This window comes from Pocillopora damicornis, chromosome 2 (genome assembly GCF_964200805.1).
Source record: "Pocillopora damicornis chromosome 2, jaPocDami1.2, whole genome shotgun sequence".
NCBI classification, from domain to species: domain Eukaryota; kingdom Metazoa; phylum Cnidaria; class Anthozoa; order Scleractinia; family Pocilloporidae; genus Pocillopora; species Pocillopora damicornis.
Genome location: NC_142671.1, coordinates 34209953 through 34234956, shown reverse-complemented (window position 1 = coordinate 34234956; position 25004 = coordinate 34209953). Strand labels below are relative to the sequence as shown.

Sequence of the window (25004 nt, the reverse complement as noted above, 5' to 3'; positions counted from 1 at the left end):
TAATTTTCCCTTTGATATGAAGCAGTACTTCGTATTCATCCGCTTTTGTGCGAGACATTTTCTGGTTTTTAATTAGAGAGGCGGCCAGTGCTTTTTTTTTTACGCAGAGATTCTTTTGATAGTTGGATCGATCCTTGAAAATCCTCCAGTCTTCAGTGGAACGCTTCCCCAATTTCAAGCCTTTCTGAACACCCAGAAAAAGAAATCGTTAGAAATGATATTCATGGCTGAGTTAAATGGTTTTTTACCGGTGGTTTAGATTGCAAGTGACGAAGGAAAAAAAAATATAAAAAAGGTCTGCAAAATCCATGCTTCGATAAGCGTATAATCTTGTCCTTCACGCTACTATCAGCTGAGCTACCATAATTGTTTTATTGGGAGCAAAGATTTTGTAATGTTCAAGCAACGGCTACCACTTTGAAACACTTATATCTAGTCCGAGCAAACAACTTTTCTCATGTCTAAAATGTATCAATTTGTGGAGTAGTCTTGTAACTGAGGGTTAACTGTATGCTGCATGTCGTTACCACCAATGTAACTGGCGTTAACATACACTCCCCCGTTACTATTGCGGGAATTCTTTGCCTGTGATTCAGGGTTCAACTCAAGCCTTAACATCCATAGTGATATAAACTCTATGCGCTGGTTATTTACTCGAGGTATAACCAAGCCACGGTTTTACGCACACGGTTTTGACTTTATTTTTCTCAATAAACTTTCTCTTCTCTTTATAGCTTTCGGTCCACTGTTCACAAAAACAGATTTTCAGATGAAAGGTTCAGCTAGATTGAGGAGTGTTTAGGACGCAATTTTGTTAAACAAATGCTTAACTTTGTTTACATAACCCGTTCATATATCTGTGTGAAATTACACAGGTACAACATTGAAAAAATCGTAATTGTTTCGTTGAACAAAAAGGCAAAACTTTTCCCAGATTGCCAATGATCAGCAGCGTTATATTAACCGGCCAGAGATCAAAGGAGTATTTGAAGCCAGCATTTATGTCGTAAAACGTTTTCAGAACTGGACGAGTTCTGTTCCATTTGAGGAGGATTTTTTCATTCCTCTTCGGCGAAAAACACGTTTCCTTCCAAGTAATGTGACGAAAAATGCCTTCCTGAACTCTTTATGCATGCAGGCGTATAGAATGGGATTCAGCACGGAGTTTGTGTAATGCATCCATTTTGCCACAACTATTGTTACTGCTGGGACACATCCATTACAAAATCCATAAACTGTATTTAAAATAAAGAAAGGGCCCCAACAAACGACAAACGCGCCTATCACAACGGCTATTGTTTTAGCGGCGCGCAGCTCTGACGCTAAACGAAATCTTTTCATGTTCACGTTCGTCGCCAACGAGATTTGGCGAATTTGAAAGCGTACAGTCCTGAAGATGCAGGTATAGAATATACACATGATTAACAGTGGTATGAAAAAACAGCTTATTACGACTGTAAGTTCGTATTTCGGTGGAGGTACCTCCCATAGTACAATCTTGAGCGAGGACATCAGAACAGAAAATAACCAAATGATGATCAAGATAGGTATTGCCTTCCGTGATGTCACTGTGATCTGATAATCAAATGGATAAGCTATGCAAACGTACCTTTCGATGCTTATTGCAGTCAAGTTTGTTATAGAAGCCACCCCGCAGAGAATATCCATAAAAGTCCAGATTTTAAGAATACTTTCTTTAAGTCGCACCCCGAACAAGGGATATGCAGCCCAAATCGGCATGGATGTTATTGCCACCAAGATATCAGCTACGGCTAAAGATACTACAAAGTAATTTGTAACTGTGCGAATCTTGGAGTTCTTTTTAAAGGCGAGAATAACAAGTGTATTTCCAAATAAAGTCATGAACATGATCATCAGCAAGAAACTAAATGAAAGAATATTCAGTGGGCTGCTTCGCTCACCCATCGTTGAGTTGTTCAATTCTGATTCCGGCTTGAACAGATTTGTTTGGTTCATTGCTTGGCCTTCCTTCATTGATAATTCCATGAGGACTTGCTACCTGCACTAGCCTTGAGAAAATGAAAAATGATCAGCACACAAATGATCTCTTTTTCGAAGAGGCTTATCGAAAATAATGTTTTGTCTTTTCCGACGAATCTTAAGAAATTTACAGGTATTCGCCTGCTGGTGTGGTTGCAAAAGACGTAGGTAGGAGATATGGTGATCAAGGATCTTTGTGGAAAAAATGAATAGCATACAACAAGATGGTCTCACGTATGGAAATTTGATTTTACAGTGATCATCATTAAACCAATAATTAGCATGTGAAAGGAAAGCTGCCAGAAAACATTACAGAAACGATCGACTCAACGGATCTGATTGGACATTGAGGCAAGATGCTAAGTGCTTTCCACACAAAAAACACTTTAATCAGAGTGCGGTCTAGGCAATAAGAAAAGCAATAAATTCTGTTCATCACCTCTTCAAGACAAAGAACAAACGAGAGAGAATGTGTTGGTCAGTATAAGTGTATGTTTGGTGTAATTATCTGTTTGTAGATATGGAGGTTGCTTCTCCCTAAGTCATTGCCGCTCACCAAAAGGACAGGTTGCGATAACAGTTTGCCTTGAGTAACATGAATTTCCATTTTGTAACCCGGAGAATTTCCTGCCAAAGTCTTTTTCACTGCGACATGATTTTGTACCTCCTGTGAGTCACAAAAATTCAAACTTGTTTTAATTGACGCGAATGTCATTGTGATAACATGGTTCAAAGTTTCTTGGAAGTTGGAAGTGGCACAATCGAAGTTACGTGTCGCTGACACCTATTCCTTGATGTATTCTGGTACTGGAGTCGCTAAGCAACATAACTGTTAACTGAACCGCTCTCAAGGGGGGCTTTCTTGTTTATGCCCCGCGAAAAACAAAAGAAAAAATATAATAATAATCATAAGTTTTTAATTAGCACTTCAACAAATCTAGAATTTTGCGTTGGTAGGTTGTAGTATGTAGATATCAGTTACAGAGATCAATTTTTTATCGTGCATGAGATAAAATTATTAATTGCTTAAAGCTGATAAAAAACAACTTTTTCGATTGTTCAACTCCAACTGTGTTGGCCTACAGTGTTAAAGAATAACTGTCTTTTAAATTCTCCTCCGCCAGGGCAATAAAAGGAGGCTATATTCTTCTACTTTTCTCAAAAGAGTGACTTAATTTAACCTGTGAAACAACTGTGGAGGAAAAAGAAATGAAATTCACCGTCAAGGTCAGTAGACAAATTTAAATGGAGATACATTTGAAATTTATGCCGTTGTTGTGAGGAAGCTGATTCACTGTCACGGATTCACGTAAGGTAACTAACGTAATATTAGTGTAGTCCAGAAGGGGAATTTCACCGTGAACTGGAAGCAGTTTTATCAAAGGAACTATACTTTTTATTATTTATTAGAATGACTTAACAGTATGTCGATGTTTAGAAGTTTACACTGACTGCCAGGACGCCGTTGTGCTACTATAGTTATGTATTAGCTCAGTAGCGACTGTGGCAAAAAAGGCAGATCAGTTAGAGAATATATGAAGTTTACAAATGGAGATATCTTATGTATATATTCAATACGCAAGCAATTGAATTAGCCTGATCAACGACTGATGGCTTAGTTGAACTGAGAAAGGCAATAGCTCACACTTGCAAAAGAGACCGTTCAATCTCAGTGTGAGCTAATTGTCCCATGTTGTAACCTTGTTACGAACACATGAAATGTTTGAGTTTTTCATTAAGGACCGGTCATTAATGATGTCGGGGGGAGGGGGGGGAGGAGAGGAAAAATATGTTACAAAGACCAAAATTTACAAGCTCCCCCTTTCCAGGCCATATAAATAGCAAGTAACTCCCCCTTCTTAATTCAATATTGACGAGATGACCCCCCTGTCACCTCATGTCTCTTCTTCTATGCCTAGTAACTGTTAAAATTCATGCGACACACAACTATAAGATGATTATTTTGCATAAAAACCCAACTTGGGCAATGGAAAACTCTTAAAATATGCCTCAAACTGCTGAGGCCACCTAAACTTCTTGATAAAAATTTAAGCTTCCCCCCACTCAAGTCAATCTGCCTTGACCCCCCCTCCCTTCCTTCTTTTTTTCCTCCCCCCTCTACATAAATAATGACCGGTCCCTTCGTCTGGCCAATAAATTTAGTTCATTTCCGAACCTTCTTCAACATGTTTACTTGCGCCAAAGATAATCGAATATTTTATATGTGGCGCGGGTCTTACGTCTTTCTGACAATATTTCGCAAGCTATGTAGCTTGCGGATTCAGGGGATTAAAATTAAGTGTTAGTTCCTAGGGTAAGTTCTGTTTGATCCGTGGTTTCATTTCTGCCTCTTGGTCTGCAACATCGTTTTCGTCCAAACAGTATGATGCAGAATGCCTTTCTGAATTCCTTGTTCATACACGCGTACACAATGGGGTTGAACACCGAGTTTGAGTAGTGCATCCATTTGGCCACAACAACGGATTGCTCTGTTACACATCCATCACAAAAACCATACACTATGTTTATGATGAAGAAGGGTCCCCAACTGATCACAAAAGCGCCCATTACGACGGCTAACGTTTTTGCGGCGCGCATCTCCGACGCCAGGAGAAAGTTTTTGACGTTGCCTTTTATCATGAGCGCTATTTGGCGCGCTTGAAAGCGCGCAGTTTTGAAAATAAATCTGTAAGAAATACACATGATTAGAAGCGGCACAAAAAAGCAACTGATAACTATCATTAGTTCGTATTTTGGTGGAGGCCATTCCCATAGGATAATCTTAAGCGAGGACATGATGATAGAAAATATCCAAATGATGATGATGGTAGTTATAGCCTTCGTTGACGTCATCGTGGTGTGATAGTTGAGGGGATAAGTGATACAGAAGTACCTTTCGATGCTAATTGCCGTCAAGTTTATAATGGAAGCCACTCCGCAGAGAATATCCATAAATGTCCATACTTTTAGGAATACCTCTTTGAGTAATACCCCGGACATCAGATAAGCAGCCCATATCGGCATGGATACCAAGGCCACCAAGATATCTGCTACGGCTAAAGATACGACGAAGTAGTTTGTTACTGTGCGAATCTTCATGTTCCTCTTGAAGGCGAGAATAACAAGTGCATTTCCAAACAAGGTCATTGTCATAATCAGAAGCAAGCAGCTGAATGAAAGAATATTTAGAGGATCGTTGATGCCGCTAGTTACTGAATCGTTTAGTTTTGCGCCTGGGTTGGTTGTGTTTGTGTGGTTCATGGCTCGGACTGCAGCTGTTGGCGGTTCCACGGGCACTTGTAAACCGTTAAGTGCTTGAAGTCTGTACTTGCGGGTTTTGCAATCGAAAATCTCTCTTTATCCCCCACGGTTGACAGGAAATGATATATTATCTATTTTGATGGCAGTATTGGGCTGAAAAGTTTTCTCTTGTTGACAGGTAGTTTGACGGGAAAGGAACAAACAAAAAGATATTTTAAAACGTCATAAAAGATTTGGACGACTTTTTCGTTGTCAACCACGGTTACTTGGCGTAACAAGGAGCTTTCTTTCACAGTTTTTTTTTTTTTTTGGGGGGGGGGGGCTAAATTTCCACTTTTTTAAAAGCTTGTCGATTTGATATCCTCAATGTAGTGGGAAGGTACCTGTGTAAATGAGAAAATCTGGATTAATAATTTGAAATGACATCGGACCATTAAGCTTTATGTTAAATATATTTTGACGGCACTTAATTTCGCATCAGATAAAAGCTAAAGAGAAATGAGCTAATTTCCTTTCTAAAGCACTGAACAGGTCGATCCACTAGGTAGAAGACACCATACATTATCCAATTTCTGGCGAATAAATTAAATCGTCTTGGAAACCCTAAGTCAGGCAGGTCCTTAATTTCGCTGTTTATCTCAAAAGAAAGAAGGCAAATGTTTACCACAGGAGATGGTCATTTCCAAAAGGTGAATAAAAAACCATCTCATTGCATTTCCCTAGAATTAGTCGAGCTTCATTTGGCAACTTCCTGTATTAATACAGATGGAGATTTGAAAGGATCTACTGAACAATGTACATCGACCGCCGACTAATAACACTTTGCATGAAATGAGTTCAACATCTACCGCTTTTGATAGACTGGAGTTCATTAAATTTATTTAGACTAAGATACACCGGGAGAACGTGTTGTATTTTAGCAATTTTTAGTCTTGTTCAATTGTTATCATGACGAAAATTGTATTCGAAGAATTTTTTTACAACGAATCTTGCAGAATCTGTGCTTTCGTGCGATGTGAGTCCTGTTCCTACCGCTACGAATTAAAGTTATTTAAGCGCCTTTAAGAGCTTAAGTTATTGTGAGTTTTATCAATTAGCACAAACGAAAATTCTTTTTTTTTGACGGTTTTATTGCTGCAAATAATTATGTTCGTCGAGGCCAGAATGTGTCTATTCAATGAAGTATATCTACATAAGTTTTTGTATATAATATTGTTAGTGAATGTTTTGACCAACTTGGAAAGGTTGTAAGGATATTCATTTTGTAATATTTTTGCCGTGAAAAGATTAAAGAAGCCGCTGGAATTTTGGTCATTGTGCGCAAATATATTCTTTGAGGGCAGTGTTGAACTATTCAATGAGAAAAACAGTATCCTTGCTTCTTTTTTAAGGAACTGCTGCAAATCATTTACATTTCTATAATAAGAATAAGAATTTTCTGGAATAATATGCATAAAGCAAAAATGACCAAAAAAAAAAGTTAAAATGAAATAATGACCAAAAAAATATAATAAAAGATGAAATTGCTCCAAGGCGCTTTTTACATTTGCATTATCGGGCGCTGAATTTTAGTGGATTTTGGTGCTTAGGATGAAGGATGGAGAATGAAGAGCTTGTGTCTGCGGAGTAGTCAGTATTTAATGTGGCAATTTAGTGTTATCAGCGACGAATTTCACTCTGACGAAGGGCTTACGCTCGAAACGTCAGATCTTTAACTCTACGGTGGCCAATTTACATTACCAAATCAGTTAATATTACTGAATTACCCTGTTATACTCTCCCACCGACGCAGCACTATAGTTTATTCAGAAACTTACCCCCTCTATGATAATAAATGTGGTTCACCTCTCGCCGCAAGCGAAACCTATCTAAACATTATCTTTGTTAGAGTGAAGCTTATTCTTATTTTACACAGACAGTCTGTTTCTTCTAATAATGTTAATGGCATGTGGTTTGAAGCGCGTAAAAACAAACTCCTTTTAAATTAAAATGAGCTACACTCAGCCTTTGGTGCCGATGTAGACTTTTCCTCAGGTGTTTTTGTCTAGGGACTGAAATATAAGCTTGCGTACTTTCTCTTACTGCCCGATTCCAAAGTGTGTGGTCACGCTAGAGGCGTTCAAGCAGGGTAAGTAAGCCACCTTAGCTTTAAGCCTTAAAAGCGAAAATCTTTTTTTTTTTTTTTTTCATATTTACCAATACTTCGCAAATGGAAACTTTTATGTTTTTTTTTAAAAGAAAAAAAAATTGAGTCTTATCGCATTAATAGTATAACGGCAATTTTTTAATCTCTGACACGTTATGAACATATCGAAATGGCTCCCGCTAATCAACTTTTAACGTGTAAAACTTCCGTTTCAAGCGGATTTTGCGTTTGAAATTTGCTGCTCAAAGTTAAAGCAGTTGTTACAAAGGTTGAAAAACGTGTACCATGTGACAATTTAAATTATTAAAAATTCACGGAATCACTGCCAAGTTTTCTGTTCTTTTCCGAGGCTGCTATTTTTTAGTTTCATGGATTCTAACGAGTTGCCAACATCAAGTTGTTTAGCTTTTCTTTTCTTGTCGTTTTGTCTTGTCGAAAGATATATATTTATAACACCACAGAGCATTAACTTTAATAAATTTTAGTCGTAGTGTTGACATCACATCAAAGAGGCTGTTTTTGTTACTCATTCGACTAAGTTTCTGATTTATTCGTGAATTCGCCGAATGCACTTACCAATATTCAGCACAATCCCAGTTCGAACCGAGCCCTTCTTACAGCGTACGAATTAGTTTGTTGGTAGACATGGTCTTATATTTGTGGAAACCAGGAAACTTGTCAAGGAACATGCCACTTGTATACCTGCCTGCGGTACTCGAGAAATGAAACTTTTCGTGTACCTAACCAAAATTTTCCTTCTTTCATAATCCAGACAGTTAGCTTTCGATTCTCAGAGACGCATGTGTAATCCGCTTTAAGAATTTTGTAAACATTACCTGCTGTTTGCAGCTTCAGTAAAATTGCAGCGGTTTCGATGATTGTCGATGACCGGTGCTCTACCGCCGCCTGTAGAACATCGTACCGCCGTCTGTAGCCTGCGAGCAAATTCTCGTGTTTCGTTTTCTCATTATGGCACAGAAGTCTATTACACGATCGGCCGCCGCCTATGGAAAAGGTATTGAAAAACCCCCTAAATCGGAGGGTTTTTTTTTCAAAGAAAATTATATAATAAGGGAACTCAATGTGACAGAAATGTGATTGTCAGTGAGCATAACTAGTCATTTGAATTGGACTGGGTTCAAATCCTGGAAGGGTTTCAATGATAGTCGGTTGCTAAGGATCTACCGCTGTCTGTTTTGCCTGCGGGCAAATTCTCGTGTTTGGGTTTCGCACTATGGCACAGCCGCCTTCTACACCTTCGCTACCGCTGATGGGAAAAAAGTCATCGATCAACCCCTAAGTTGGACTTTAATATAATCAGGGATTTAAAGTGACAAATTTGATTGTCAGCGAGCATAACCAGTAAGTTGAACTGGACTGAGTTCAAATCCTGAGGGTGATAACAACCACACTGACGCTTTTCGTCAAGAAAGAAAAGTATACATTACTTGATATAAGAACCATGCAGATCTCTGTATCTCTATAGCCTTGGGGCACATTTCCCTTTCTTCAGAAACATTATATCAGCCAAGGAAATATCATATCGCCCATGCAAGAAAAAGATAGGTCTTTCTTTTGTGCTGATGCAAATTTTGAGTAGTGCTTAATTTTCAATTTTTACTTTGGTGCAACCGCTGTTTGTTTCCTTATCTTGGCAACGTCTTGGAAATTAAGAAATACCCAACTGAAAGCGATGTCATTTGAACATTATTTCACCTGTTCCGCGAAGCTTAGTGATAGAAAGATGCAGATGGCACAGCCGTAAATTATCGGTGAAGCATAGCCATTTGTTTGGTCAACGTTCTTGTGCTGTGGTAAATGCTGAAAGGATTTTTTTCACCTTTAGAGCCTCACTGGAAAATTTAAAAACCTAGTTTTTGTTCTACCGAAAATGGAGCAACGGTTGACAATTAAAACTACATGAGCAGTTAAAACGCAACCGGACTTTTAATTGTTCACAAAATTATGTTAAGCGGACTAAACATTAACATCTAATTTGAACTTGAAGCTAGATACTAATTTTCATCTCGCAAGTTTTGGAGGATACTTCCAATAAGGATTGGTAAAAAAAATTTTTTTTATGTAACCCTCGCAGTTATACAATTTATTTGCTGGTGCCAAATAAATATTATTTTTAAATTTTTAATACACTCATTTAGCCTGAAGGTACAGCTATCTCCGTGAGCTAATTGTCATATTTTCTTTATTTAAACCGCTAAACAATCGATATGCATAAATTTTCAGTTTTTCCCGGTTCAGTGTAAAACTTCTTCGAATCTAGCAGAAAAATATACTTTAGAACTTTCAAGGGAACTATGAAAACAGCATATAAATAACATAATTATTTATTTTTTTGAACTTAACGAAATTCTTTCCGAAAGAACCCGAATGACTTAGGGCTGTAAATACGTCGAGATCTACCATAAACTGAACAATTTTTGAGCGAGTAAATGGTAGTTAAAATAGGGGTGATGCAATTAAAGAGAGATGCTTCACCGCAACATTTTCACTTGTGTAATGATAAAGGTGATTTAAAAGACTTCCAAATAAACTTTGAAACATTATTTTTACAAGTATCCGTCACAATCTGTCACCTGCCCATTTGAGAGGGCGTAAGAGAGGAAAAAAAGCATGTTCATTTTTGAAAAACAGCGAAACTAGTTTGGCAAGGACTGTCACGACAATGTTTTCTTAAAAAAGTCAGTGATCGAACGGAAAGTATTATTCACTCTCATCGATGATTACTTCATGTACGAAGATTTACCTCTGTTCATTGAGTAAACGGCGAGGAAAGTAACTGTAAGTAAATTCAAATTTTTTATTTTGAAGTTGTTAGAGTTTGTACGTTTTTTTGCTGCAATGGCGTGTGTAAATCTGGTCTTTCCTCTATAAAAACTGAATTCGAATGACACACTCCAACGAGACACAAGGGGATTTAATGCGGCCTTTTCTCGTTGAATTCCTTAAGTTTCTGTTGTCCAATTTATTTTATTCATTTGTCCAAAGTGAACGGACTTTGAAAGACTCACCGAGAGCGTACATTTGTTGCAGAACTGAAATTAAAACTTCGCTCGCCCTTTCACTACAAACAAATTGTTTGAGAAAATTCAGACATTAAATGAATGAAAGTTCCATCAATTAGTTCAATTGTAATCAAATACCTCACGTTTTAACTTCCATGGTACTTTTTGTGAACGGTTAAAATTAATCGCAGACGGTTTTTGGGCCGCTTTTCAACCAACACTAATGCTTATGCAAATTCATTCTGAAACCCATATTTTTCTGTCAACCAAAGTGATTTGAGAGAGAGAAAAGAGAGGATTGATAAGTTATTTATCGGCTTGAGGTAGTGACCGACGTCTTTGCTTAAAAATACTGCCCAGCCGGAGAAACGAGACATATTTATGAAAAATGGCAACGATAAATTAAGTTATTTTTATTACGACGGAAAATAAAGTTGCCTCTCACCGTGCTTCTGTGCAACAAGCTGTGACGTAGGATCGAAGAAATAAGATGGGAGACGGGAAGAAAGTACCCAGCAAAAGAGAAATCCTATCATCCATAATCCGTCTTGCCGCTCAATATTTCTCATATGACAGACAATTCTTGCTGCATTATTCCTTTTGCGAGACTGTTTTCAGAGTGAGATGCGACAACAGGCCTCCTGTGAATTAAATGAAGGCGCCAAGGTTCTGGCCAATAAAGTTTTCCTATTTTTAACGCCCCGTTTACTAGCTCCATCACTTTCATTGGCGTCTGAATTATTGAAAGGAATACTTTTTTTTTTAAGATAATAAATCCTAACTTCCCTGGTTTGCTTACATCAAGAAAAATTTTCGATATCATTGCTAATGATTTCCATTCTCTCAATGTAAAGTAAACATATGCTTTAATTTAAGCATATATTTCAGAGAACCCAGCTTTTTAAGTTATATTCACTTCACTAGTGAGTTTGAATTCTACTTAAAAGGAATAATATATAAATAAAATTATATTAAAGATAGTAAGATTCCTTTTCAATGTGAACAGCATATTCAATTGCGGTTAGCGAAGTTTTCTTTCCTCTCAGACAGTTTCCCGTACTTTATAAATTCTACTTGATGCACGGAGGGACTTGAGCCGGCCGTTGTAGCCTTAACAGTAATTATCTGCCTTGTCTTAATATTAAAAGGAAAACATAACAAAACTGGTCGCATGATAATTGTTATAAGCACTCTACTCTTGAACTTTTAAAATGTGTTGCCATGGTGAAACATGTTACTGATCAAAGCCCGTGTTTACTCCAAACACATCGTTATGGTGTAGAATTAGTTTTATCTAGTCTAATAAAATATATTTTTTTAAATGCATTGACTTGATTGAGCAACCCAACAGTCTAAGGTTTAATCGACTAGGCTTTAACTCATTTTGATAAATGTTATCGGAAACAGCAATAATGCGTAAATGAATGGTGAAGCAATCACTCCTTATCGCAAATCGATGTAACTCTGACACTTTTTCCACCTGTTTCCATCTTGAGCTGTTTTTTACAAACAAGCTAGGTTTGTATTCAAACATTCAGATTACAGTTTTCGTCTTTAAGAGGAAAAATGGGCTCTACTAACCCAAGTAATATGCAGTGTTTTGAAAGCAACTGTTTGGATCTAGATGAGGACACGTTTCTGTTGGACATTTAAACGAAGATGTAATTATGTCTCCTAACTCTAGCAGTTATGACAGCATTAAAAGTTGTGATTAAGTAAATGAATATTATCGTGTATTCTTAACGGTTCTAAGAGTGTTTCTCTTTTTTGGGTAGAACTTTCGTTAACGTAAATAAGCACACTTTAGTGCAGAGAAGAGAAGTACATATCAAGTATTTTTTTGTGGCGCTGTTAAGGAAACAACTTAAATCTTACCTAAATTTCTTATCCTTACATTTCATAAAAAAATGGATCAGGTTTTTGATTGATTTTCCTTAAGGTAAGACCTCTTCATGGTCGTGTTTTTATTTCGAATAGCCCGAACTGCGAGGGAGATGTCATTTTAGTACTCTCAGTTTCCTGATCAACCTTTGATCGGGAAATTGAGAATCAACCGTACGCAGCGTTAATACGAAGTAAACACCTACATTGTACTCTGGAACACGCCCTAGATTAGGACTGAAAGGAATTTACAATAGAAGATTAACTAAGAAATTCCCACTGTGAATGGGGATTTCTCCGTCAATTTTAACTGATTCTCCTCGTCAAACTTGCCAGTCCTGAGTATAGTTTGTTACCATACATCATGGCTAATGAAAAACGCGACGAAAATGAGGCATAATTTGACAGTGGCTCTTTAAATGAAAGCCCAAGGACTTCCGTAATCCTAGTCAAAATTATTTCCAATCAGTTGCTCCATTGATGGTTCGTTAAAGATCCATTTTCTCTTCATGTACTCGTCATTATTATATTAGACTACCCATTTGTTGTCGAAAGAAGCACAAAAACAGAGGGTCGAAAATTACTTCTATGAGGACCAGTTCAAGAAACATGACAGATTAGTGAAAATCCTGCAGCCGCTTCGCTAATTCCGACAATTGTAAAAAATTTGATTAGAATCATTTTCAGTTTGCATATGAACTGTCCGCCAGTTTCCATTTTTAACAACCGTAAAGAGGATTGATTGAGATCCTCTCATTCAGAGTCAAATATTTTGAATAACTGAGCTTACCTTGTAATTATAGAAGGGATATTTTGCTTTCCTTTCAAGCTGAATTATTCGCTGGTTCATTGTGTTGTAAAATTTCGCCGTTGTGGGGTTCATTAGAAGGTGGTGCACGGAGAGTGAGGTTTCCCGCGGTAATGTGTTTGTTCTATATATTCGACCAAGTGAACCAATAACCACCGTTTTTTCACTTTGTTAACAGTATTCGAGCCTTAACAAGGGTTTTTTCTCACATTTTTAAAGCCACAATCTTTTCTGCCATAGCTTCAAGCCGCAATAAAACACTGTCACTTAAAAAAAAAACATTAAGAACATTTGCATTAATCCCTTTCTCGAGGCGTAATATTATTAAACCGTAATGCGTTTTTATTCTTTTACAAATAAAGAATATTGCTTGCTGGCTACTTCATCCTTCCTGAGAAAAATTGTTCAATAAAATTTGTACTTAAAAATTATCATGGTTTTTGCTATCCTTCTTCTTACGAAGACTGGACAATTTTTATAATTTCGAATTGCGCTGCTGCAAAGGCAAAATTTCGTCGAAATATATTAAATTATTCCTGGCCAGAAAACCTGGATTTAAAGGACATATGCCGATTTTAGAAAGACGAAATATATGCATTTTTTTTATAGTTAATACAATCAGTTTATGAGAGATCTTGCTCTGTAACACTACTAAGTTGTCAAGCGACTCCCTTTTCAATACAAAGGTGAGAAAACTTTTGACCGTGCTTCTCTCGTAATTAAAGAAGAGAATTTCATTAAGACGCTTTGGATAGTTGAATAGGAAACACCTTTTCTAGTAAAGTTTTCTCCAACCGGAAAGTGCATAACCCAGTATTGACAGAAAAAAGCTTGGATTTGATTGTAGAGAACAACTTCGCATACCTTGATTGAAGATCATTTTTTTCACTCCACGAGTGACTGATACACTCTTGATGGCGATTTTACTAGGCGGTAAATATCGAAAAATACTGTTGTGCTGGTGACCAAGCTCAATAAATTTTATGATCGCACTACGTCGATTCAATATTAGGCGAACAAGAGAAAAGGACAGGTGCTGACAACTTAAATACTACAAATAAATTGTGCAGTATTCATTGTTTATGAATCGATTATCCTTGGAAGACATCAGAGCGCCGAGCACAAAAGAAGGATTGGCATCAGTCATTTTCTGAGCGTTCATTTGTGGAACTTGAGTAGAGATTCTTGAAGTGCAAGCTTTTGTGCCATAATTGCTTAATGGACGAAATAGCAGTTTTTTTAGTCCTGGAGTTGTAATTGGTGTTCAGTTTCAGCGCTATTGTCTTTTCTTTGGCGCCCTTTCCGCCCAAATTTTAGCGTTATGAATGATAATTAATTTCATGGCCTGAAAACTCATTTCCATCGGAAAACATTTTGACAAGAGCGCTACCCCTTTTGGGAAGATTCAAGGGGAATGTGAATTTTTCTTATCATCGTAGATTTATTTTTGAATTTTTCTAGAAATATTTTAAAACTGCCACCCGAAGTCCGGATGAATTGTTTCTTGAACATTTAGCATTTTTAGATCAAGATTGGTTCTTCCTCATAGCCAGACAAAAGCTTACTCAGAAAGATGCGGATTGACTGCACTAAAATGATTATCCTCATGAAGAACCATGTTAAAATAACCGTTTTCTGAAGGGTCATTTAAGGAGATTTTCTTACGAGAAAATATCATCACTATAAGTAATATTAAAACACTATGGAAACGTATTTGTATCTTTTTATTCAGTGAAGTGCGCTGGTTTTTTGTGTTAAAATGCAAATAATGATAATTCCCTTCCTTTGAAACCTTGCACATATACAAATAATTGTAAATTGGATGTTTGTGTCAACATGCCCTGAAGGTCAATAATTTCAGAAAGAATTAGCAGCGTTCATGATTGACTGTTAGGATAAACTCACAAAAGATAACCCTCAGTATGGTTAGGATAAACTCACGATAGATGACCCTCAGTATTGAGTTTGGACAAATCCTTTGAACGTGAACTGAATTTTAACTGGCGTTAATGATCTGCTGATCGTTAGCTAGCATCATGAAAGATAACTGGAGTGTACATGGATGAAGGACTTCGACCAATAACCATTCTTGGTAGTGTTCAATCATATGAAGTAGGAGCATTTGTCTTTGCATGAAAACTAAGTTCTTGATTTTAGTTTGCATCATGATTGAACTAATTTTTTTCTCTTTGAGGCTTTATGTTAGTTGTAATGATATCAGGAATGAGACTTGAGCGGCTGTTGGAGTTTGGGTAATTTCTTGTGGCACAGTCCTTTGATTAATTTCCGACCATTTTTAATCAGTTTATCATGGAAATATTTGCAACAAATGACATATGCTGATCGGATTTTGATGACAGGTATTGTTGGCTGTGTTTTGATAGTGTACAAATTGTACTCGATTCAAATGCTTGTGATCAACGGATCTCTGAAACTCCGTTTTCTTAATGCCCGATTTAATGTATATTCCCCATCGTACATTGCACGCAATACTGGCCTTTATTTTGACAAAATACATTTTTAATGTTTCCCTGGAATTAATTTCTCACAATGTATGTTGGTAGAAAAAAAAACCAGCAATTTTTAGAGGCATGCTTTTCCTAAAGAGATTGGGTAACAAACGTGAAGTATAATATTTCAGGAAATTTTGTATTGTAAAAAGTGAAATAAATCGTGGTAAAAACTGACTATAAACGCTAGCGGATTACTAGTAGACGCCTACAAGCTTTCAAAGTGGTTTAAGTTTTTGGCAGAAGTTTGCATTATCCATTTCTCTTGCGAGAACTCAAAAACAGTGTCACATGGGTGAAAATCAGTTGTGCAATAATATGCCTTACCTTAATAAGCAGATAAAACATGAAATACACCATGTTCAAGTATTAAATTCGTTGTGCTTTTTCCTTAGAGATCTTTACTGCTGTATTTACCTTTTTAGGTTGTAAACATTGATCACCAATGTTGTTGCTTTCCTGATATACTGTCACTCGGCAGTTAGATGGAAATTTTTAATCATCTGATGAAAAAACAGGCTCTCTGTCTAAACTGCTTTGCAACCTAAGCCTTATTTACATCGCAGAATACTTGATTCCAAAAAGTTCATGTTTTATAAACATGGTCACAAATGAATGTTGCGTGCTACATTGAGTTAATTTGACGTGTGTTTCATTCTTCGTGTTCCTATACCGTTAATTCTGAATTCTATAGCTACGTCAAATTTAATGAAAAAATAAGCCTCAGTAATTGTTTTTGTTTGTTATTGAATATATCCTTTGAATAGCTGAAGGAGGAAAAAATTAGAAAGGAAACACTTCTGACCAAATTTGGAAGTGTATGAGCAATTGGGTCAAAACGTATTTTGTTGAATAAAAAATAAGCCTCAGTAATTGTTTTTTTTGTCATTAAATATATACTTTGAATAGCTGAAGGAGGGAAGAATTAGAAAGGAAACGCTTCTGTCCAAATTTGGAAGTGTATGAGCAATTGGTTCAAAATGTATTTTTTTTGAATAAAAGTTGAGCTTTCCATCGTTTTCGGTTTAATTTAACCGCTTTAAGTTGGAATATTTTGTTAAAAATTATCTTTGAATGTATTCTTAAGTTTTCTGGCAAATTTAATTAAAAATTTGCATGACTTGATATTTTCGAAGAGAGTTGTCCTTAATAAGGGTTGTTGTTAAAAGACACTAGAGTTACGAGGGCAGGGATTTTCCGCTCATTTGGTGACGTAATTTAATCTATTCTTTTGTCGAACGTGGCTTGTGGGAATCACGCGTAAAACGCAATGATGGAAAATTAAATTTTCTTTTCTTCACACGAAAGAGCTGAAACCTTGTTTTCATTTATGACTTTTTTAACCTTTTATTCGCGACATGTATCCTTTATGAAGTAAAAGGTTTGTGATGCATTGCTGAGCTTGATGGCCTTTTTTTTAGTACATGATTTCCAAGTTCGTGTGAAAGATTGATTATTGAATTAATGTCGATCGAACAAAGGACTGAGCGCTATGAACGTGACAAGCATAATAAATTTACTTGGAAAAGTGGCGCTGAAGGGGCTTTAGGCGCGCCAATTTAATGTTGAATGGGAAATTCAAACATTTTAATCTCATGCTATAGATAGCTTTCATGCAATCTGTATCTTCGTAGAGTTACCAGAACGATAAGAAGGTTCAACAACACGCCAAAATAGTCAACATCCTGATGTGATAGTAATTGTCTGTCCGGAGTACAATGGAAACTATATTTTATTTTATGCATATGCCAAGATAGACATGTGATGGAGGAAAAGGCCCTCCTATAAATTGAATTTCTTTTCAGTAGAAAACATGACCTTTGAAATGAAAAGTTCTTTTCACGCTAAAAGTGGAAAAAGAAATTACTTTTGAAGACGAAGTAAGGTAAATGGGGAAAAGGAAGTGCGGAATCTGTTTTCACATAAACCAATAAAGGTTAATGACATTATGGTGCGAAACAGTATCGTTTGGTACCTAAAATGTTTAAATTTAGTTGTCTAACGTAACTTCGTGAGTAGAAATAGAAAGTATATTTTAAAACGCTCTTTAACTGAGACAAATGCTAGTGGAAAAAACTACACGAAGTTAACTCTTCGAGGGAATTGCATCGAAGGAGAATACCTTCCTTTAATCTAATAAACAATGCCTTTGAAATTTAAAGTCTGGTTTCCCACAATCCAATAAAATAAGATAATTGTAATGGTGTCCCAATCATAATAATTTGACGTTTTCTGTAAATATCGAAAAAAATTGTGAATTTCGATTTCAAATGCAAAAACTGTCAATTCTATGGAAGACTGAAGAAGTGAATTTGGTGTAGATAATAAAATCTGAATTTTCCATTTTGTGAATATCTTTGTCAAAAGAGAATCATATGATTGAAATGTAAAGTTTTTATCTTAGCCCGAAGGAAATACTAATTCCTTAACGATACCATTTGGTCTCATGCAGTGAGTCCCTTTCAGGACGACCTCAAGCTTGGCACTAGCATTAATGTTTGATTATCTAAATGCACTCAAGCTTATGATACCCGGGGCTATTTGTCGCCATGATTGTGAAACTACTTTAAGAGAGTCTAAAGGTGCAAAGTGATAAAAACTACAATTGTGCTGTAATGTTTTCGGGCGCACGCAAGCTATTTTTAGCGATGTATGACTGAATGAAAATACAAATGCTGATAAAACACGACCGTACACGTGATTTATCATATTTACATCTGCGGTTTTTTAACATTTTTGTGTACATTTGAAAAATTTTCATCTTCCCTTTGAGACGACCACTTAAAAAAATTAAGAATTGAAAATTATTACTCTTATGAATTTTTATCTTCCACTATAGATCTAGTTTTTTATCTTCGTGATATTTAGGGTATCAAAGAAACTGCCGAAAGCTGTGAATTTTTCATTCCAAAGATGATTAATTACATGAAAGCAAAACTCTAACTAAAGTGGATTAAAGTTGAATTCGAATTTAATCAAGTTCTAATTTAAATTTAACTCTAAAATCTTGCAGATGACATTCCTTTAACAATAGCAAAATATTATCGAAAGTTGCCCGAGGAAAATACTTAAAATGTGGGCGCCGAAAAAGAACTAGAAATGATGAGTTTTGATGACGCTGATAAGTTTCTTGGGGTTGTGAGGCTTGCTAATTTGTACCAGAATTTTCTCCGAGCGAGCCTATTCAACTGAGTGAAAACCAACGTTTTATAGTCAGATTTTTAATAATTCCCATTGGTTGCATGTTCTGCTTCGAGGTTCTTGTATTCTATTGACGTAGAGAATTACGAATAACAAACGAAACGCATAACCAGTTGCAACCAACCAACCCATCGACAGAACAAATTGGTCGTCTAACTTACCCTTTTACGAATTCCTCAGCCGACCAGATGAGCAATAAATTGATCAAATAAGACCCGCCAAACAAGCCATTGATCGAAATGAACCAAACAATGAACAAAACAAAACAATGCAGCCGAAAAAGCCGACCGATTTTTGGAAAACGAACCTACCAGTTGCTCACAACTGACCAACTAGACAACCGGTCGACAGACCGTCGGACACAACCAATTTTCTTGGTCTTTCCTCCGATCGATCAACCATTAATTAAGCAAGCGTACAGAAGCCGAACAATTCATTAGTTAATAACTTTATTATCGTTTGTTTTACAACGGTAATTTTTAGAAACAAAGATCGCGTTATTTCGACTGGTTCTCTGTTCCACTCGCCTTTTTTTACCAGTCAAGTTTTATGTTTTTGTTTCATTTTGTTTTCTGCTGAATTCCTTAATTTTTACCAAGAAGCTATTTAGATGTTTGTTTAAATCTTCTACTTCCTTTCGCACACCCCAACTGAGTTTATTTGAGAACGGAACTTGAACAAGACATTGATCGCCTGCCCGTCAGATGCCAAGTTCTAATTTTTCTGTATTTGCTTGACATTACTCTCCTGAAATTCTATGCAAGAGCTATGTACTGCTTGTGTTTCTAATCTTTGGGAAAAATGGCCGAAGTAAATGACAGCACCACAATTTCGAAATTTTTTCAATGCCTTAGGAAATAAGTTGTCAAGACGTGCCAAAGGATAATCCTTGAAAAAATAATGAGAAGCATTCGGGCGTATGATGAATAATGAGGGTTGATATGAACGGGGTAATGACTGTCACTACTGCTTTAGATGTGAAGCGACACAGCGAATTCTTCATAAGCATAGCAAGACGACTCCAGATTAGTCAATTCAATAGGCCTTGCGCATGCGTGCCCACCAAAGTTGAGAAAAAAATTAATACGTTGGTAGTTACTGCTGTTGATTACTCTGTGTCTTGCACTGAAATCGTTTTTATTTTTTTTTGACATTTTGAGTGTGTTTTTATATTAAAAAGCAAAACCACTGAGGACATACCAGTGTATATAGCAATCGTGACAAGTTGTAGCATGATGGATTTTTGTTTTATTGTTTGGTATTACGTTGTTCATTCGTTTATCAAGGCAAAATTAAAGTTATGACATAGTGTTTGAAGATAATCTCTTGCAATTGTATTACTACTTAAGCACTGCAAGGAAGGTTAAAACCAAGCGATATAGACGGGTACAACTTGGTTCTTTACGCACCAGATCCAAAAATTTTCGCATTGTTTTAGGTATTAGTGCATTGAGCAAAAAAAAATAATCGTTGGCTGTATAATTTTTCTCTGACGAAGAACTCAAACGACATTTCAGATGAAAACACACTTTTAAAGTGGATTGACTTGGATATCTCTGTTTCTTTTTGATGCTCTCAATTTATTCACCCTGCCTTGCGGTTATCGGAGTGGAAGGACAGTTTGTCTTAAAAAAAGTTTCTTTCTTTTCTTTTGTTTTTATTTTTCTTCAGAAAAATAAAACCAAAGAAAAGAAAACCTCCGATTACCCTAATAAAGAGCATCTCCAGGCATCATCTAATAAAATTCCTGGTAGCTCATGAAAGCGCCGGAAAAGGTTATTCTTCTCTAAATTCAGTTCGGCACTGGCAATTCGTGTCAAGACCCTGAGACTTAGAGGACTTAACTGTATTTGATCGGATTTACTCTTATTTGCTTTGCTCTGTGAACCTGGCCTCCCGCAATGACTGGCCCTTTTCATCTCTCATAAACTTTGCACAATTTGCATCAAACAACCACTGTGTAAAACAAATTTCCTTGCAAAGCAGGGCTTTTGTTTGTTCTTCTCTCTTTTGAGCGAGAAAACAGCGCGCATACTATAAAAGGAGATTAAAATCGACACAAAACTAAAATAATTAAATTCGGCTAAAACTTCCATTTCCTATTGCCTCAAGCTGGTGGACATTTAGTGATTTACTTAAGTTTTCAGTGGTATTTTGCATTAGGGCGACTGAAAGGAAATTTCCGCTTAGACATAAAACCTCACAGTAAAATTACGTGGTTCAACTTTGAAATGTATTGTTCCTGGCGATGAATCGCTTCTAAGATTGTAATGATACCCAAGAAAACATTACATGAAAAATTGAGGTTACTTACGGTTTCCCAAGAGGTAATCTCGGCTGTTGGGTTTCTCTAGCAGTTAATGATAAAACATGAAATCGGGAGTCCTTTGAAACAAGAATTAAACGTATTTCAACAGAAGGAAATTTAGAACTTCACTTATATATCGCGTTTCGTATGTATCAGATTAAATCTCACTGTCTTTTGAGATACGACAAGGCGGTCGCTTTCCTATCTGCACATCTAAGCTCAATTAGGAGCTGCAAGGCATTATACCGACTTCGATATACTTTTCCCATCTGATATCAGCTGTGGATGGCATTTAAATTGAAAAGTTTCCATTGTTGTGTTACTTCCTTTTTAGACGAAATGAAGATTACCATAGTATTTTTTTTGGGGCGTTATGCCTTTTCTGCTTTTTAAATGAAGACAAGATTCCGTCTTTTCGCCACGAGCCTTTTAAACGCCGATTTAATTTCTTAGCCCGATGCTCCTGTCAGATTCGATTGGTGTTTCCTTGAGATGAAGCCCAAGAGATCAATTCAGAAATATTACGGTGTTGTCTCAATCTATTTCTCAAAATAACTGGATAAATTTTTAAATACCTCCATGGCATTGAAATTGAGTCGGGGGTGTCTTTTATTGATTTCTTGTGGTGTGGTTGTTTCACTAACTAAGGAAATATGCGTGGCGGAGAAAACAAAGACCACCGTCATTGAAATTGGTGGAGGTTTTGATATGGAATAACAGATGACGTTTGTTTATGAATGTTTGTTGTGAATCTATTAATGGCCAAATTGTGGGTCTATATTCAAACGGCCCGCTTCGATTGGAAAACGTATAGAGTCACTGCCTGTACGAAAGAGATTCGTTGAAAACACAGCTGAATCAAATTTATACGGAAGAGATCTGTAAGCTAATACCACAGTAGGTACTTAACGATTATTTGCAATGCTCTATGAAAGTCATTTTGATGGACTACTGGCGAATTCATCGAGTAATTTTTCTTGTAGTTAGTAACTCGATACAAAAGTTTTCGGCATTTTCCGGAGGTAATTTCGATTCCGTGCGAAAAATGAATGCTTTCTGTCTAAGATCGAAAGTTAAAATTGTCAATTCTATTGTTATTATGTGTATGTAAAAACACATTCTACAAGACAAGCTATTTGTTGCTACGAAATAAAGCACTCAGACCTCACTTCATTTGTGTTACAGCATCAATAAATTATTATGAAGTGTGATTTGTCCACAACTTGGTTTCGCACGCAAAAACACGCAGAAAGAAGTAATAACTCTGCGGGAGTGATTTTAAAGGTAAAACAGAATTGTGAAGTATTTTCATATATTGGATTATGACAAAGGTTATGCAAATGCTCAGCTACAGTTTTGGAAAGGTGTGAATAAGATTTGTTCAATTCACAAAGGAAGATCATCTTTTCGTCCAAGTAGAACAGGATATTATTGTTTCCAAGTGGTAGGGGTATCAAGAAAACTTTGACGAGTCCTGCAGCGAAGGGTTCAATTCGATAACTAATGCTGTAATGATTTTCAAACTGTAATTATGATAAAAAGATGACGTATGGAAATCTGCCTAAAGGAAATTCATGTTCCATTCTGAGGAGACTCATGCGGATCTTGGAACAAAATGATTTTCGAAGTCGAGTGTTACTTTTTGAACCAAGACCAATGTAGGTGCAATGTCGATCTCAAAATTTTGGAAGAAATGCTTCGACGTGATGAATCAGTATCGATACAAGTAATTAATGGCCTCTTGTTTTAAACTTCTACCTACCTCTGACCTGGTTATCGTATCTGGGATTTCGTCTTTTAGATGGACAGTTCGAATCATTCCAATATCAATCGAGTTAAGATAACATAAATCGTTTGTGATGTTAGGTCAACCGACTTTACGTTTATTTACCACATTTAATTGACTTCTTAGTTGACCTAACCATATCAATTTCAAGGGCCTAAATAGTTTCAGTTATTTTATATTGACAGCTTATTTCCGATTCTCGCTGGCGTGCATCGTCCTTGTTCAGTCAATGATCATTATAAGACATTAGATATGGAATTGATCTTCGAGTGTTTTTCCAAACTGAATGAGGTCATTCAGTCTCAAGGGATTATATGCTCCTTGATCATTTGGGGTAGTTTCTTTGTTTACACAGTTTGGAAAGTGTGACAGTTCCTAAAAACTTTCTCTTCTCACTGAGTGTGCGAAATCCTTCTTCTACTTTTCTCCTCAAATTACCACGGGTAAAAGGACACTTATGAATAGCAAAAACAGTCTCGCTGACAGATCATTTCTTTTTCTTTTTCTGTCTTAATTATCTTTTTGTTTACATAAACGTCCTTAGTGTGGACTCCTTACGCTTTGCCCTCGACGTTCGACGCTTCATTATCTTGAAATTTAAGTAATTCTCTAACGAAAATGGCTCTAAGCACGAGCGCCGAGTCTTTTTGACTTCATTTCAGAAAAAAAACTTAGAGGAAATTGAAAAAACAGGGTAATTCATGAAAAAGTAAAGCAATTCATGTACAAGTAAACTGAAGTTGAATCATCTGGTGAAACAGCTTTCAAAGAAGTCAGCTCTCTACTATAAGCCCAGCGAGGGGAACTAGTCTCTTTATGAATCATCAAAGTTGAACTTCTAGCAGCAAATAGCATTGAAATTGTCTCACTTTTTCACTTCAGGAATCTTGGCTTCACATCAAAGTGCATTATCAACACAATTGTAATTATCCTATCAAATAAAATTTCTTCCAAAGTTCTTATCAATGATAAAAGGCAACTTCGCTCTCCCACCTTATTATTTAGTCTGCTCTTGGGTACCTTTATGATTCGTATGTCCGCCTTATTGCAAACAGCCCCACATTCGCGCTTCAGAATAAATCACCGTGTCAGTCAAGAGTGACTGGAATCACGATTTTTTCACTTGTTTATTACAAAGGTCAGCTGTGAAGGGCACCACCAAACCTGATAAATTGAATGAAAGAAATTTGCTTCCGTTTTTGCGATATCCTAGTTACTAGGCTAGGACGGTCTACTTAGAGCATAGTTGCTATGAACAACTTGATCGTTGAAACGGATCTGATGTGCTTCACCAAGGCGAGCATTTTCACCGTTTTGGGATAAATTTACGGATCTTATTAAGAAGCTGGAACATTCATGACGACCTTTAGGGCAGCTTGCCCATGAAATGCTTTCATCACGTTTCATTTAGCTCATTAAGTGCAGCTATGTCTGAACTTACTGTTTTCGATCTTGTGCCCTCGTGAGTCTGTTTTTCGATTCCACTCTCGTAAACAGTTTTCATAAAAAGTTTGTCATTAGCGGTGGCACCTTATTGAACGATTGTCTTTCAAAGTCTTGTATAATTGAAAGAAATCATTTGAATGACTCATTCTTCCTGTCAATAAATATTTGTTTTGTTAAATTAAACTTTCTAAACAAGTTGAAGTACGTGTAAGAACGCTATTATTAGTGTCCATTTAAGCGAAAATTTCACGCCCCATACAGAGTTCTTTCGCTTGAAATCCATACAATTTCTGAGTAAGGTAGGATGAATTAAGGCGTTTGGTTTCTGCTCTAATTACCCCTTTTCCATCAAAAGTAGGGTCCCTATATTTTAAGCAATTAGGGTTAATTGTAATCGTAATTTAATGCAAGCAAATCATCGTTTTTACAAATGTGCTTCAATGAAGCAGTTGTCATTAACTTGGCCCTCGTTTGAAAAATGAGAGTTCTATATCTGCGCTGTACGTATTGTGTTCGTTCAATTGCTGTCGCCTCCAAAGTACCCTAAAGAGCATAATGGGTTCCCTTTCTCTGGGGAGACCTCCAAGGTTATTTAATTGTTTCACACCTCATTAATATTCGTATTTCTCAAAC

General features: G+C 36.5%; 3 protein-coding genes across 12 annotated transcripts in view; 1 reads left to right on the top strand and 2 right to left on the bottom strand.

The window, feature by feature from the left end:
• LOC113669987 (octopamine receptor beta-1R) overlaps positions 1 to 25004 on the top strand; it is a 65630-nt gene that overhangs the window by 8948 nt on the left and 31678 nt on the right. For 3 of the 5 annotated variants that reach the window (XM_089196235.1, XM_089196245.1, XM_089196227.1), the window contains exon 4: positions 3126 to 3228. The gene's annotated coding sequence lies outside the window, so the exon portion shown is untranslated. Of the gene's footprint in view, positions 1 to 2394; positions 2479 to 3086; positions 3229 to 25004 lie in introns of those variants that run through there. The other 2 variants (XM_089196225.1, XM_089196237.1) reach the window with 2 other exon arrangements.
• Positions 677 to 2191, bottom strand: LOC113669986 (D(1)-like dopamine receptor). Its single transcript, XM_027186069.2, has one exon. The coding sequence runs from the start codon at positions 2005 to 2007 to the stop codon at positions 1018 to 1020; it is 990 nt and encodes a 329-aa protein (XP_027041870.2). The 5' UTR covers positions 2008 to 2191; the 3' UTR covers positions 677 to 1017.
• On the bottom strand, positions 3375 to 24046 carry LOC149051006 (histamine H2 receptor-like). 6 transcript variants are annotated; one of them, XM_089196249.1, is made up of 3 exons: positions 23919 to 24046; positions 21146 to 21216; positions 3375 to 5645 (listed from the first exon to the last, which is right to left on the bottom strand). In XM_089196249.1, exon 3 carries the CDS (start codon positions 5260 to 5262, stop codon positions 4297 to 4299), a length of 966 nt encoding a protein of 321 aa, XP_089052375.1. In that variant the 5' UTR covers positions 5263 to 5645; positions 21146 to 21216; positions 23919 to 24046; the 3' UTR covers positions 3375 to 4296. The 6 variants fall into 6 exon arrangements, 5 of the variants coding, with proteins under 5 accessions (XP_089052375.1, XP_089052378.1, XP_089052380.1 ...); XM_089196252.1 differs by lacking the exon at positions 23919 to 24046 and adding an exon at positions 22902 to 22916; XM_089196254.1 differs by lacking the exon at positions 21146 to 21216 and having other exon boundaries at positions 23919 to 24035.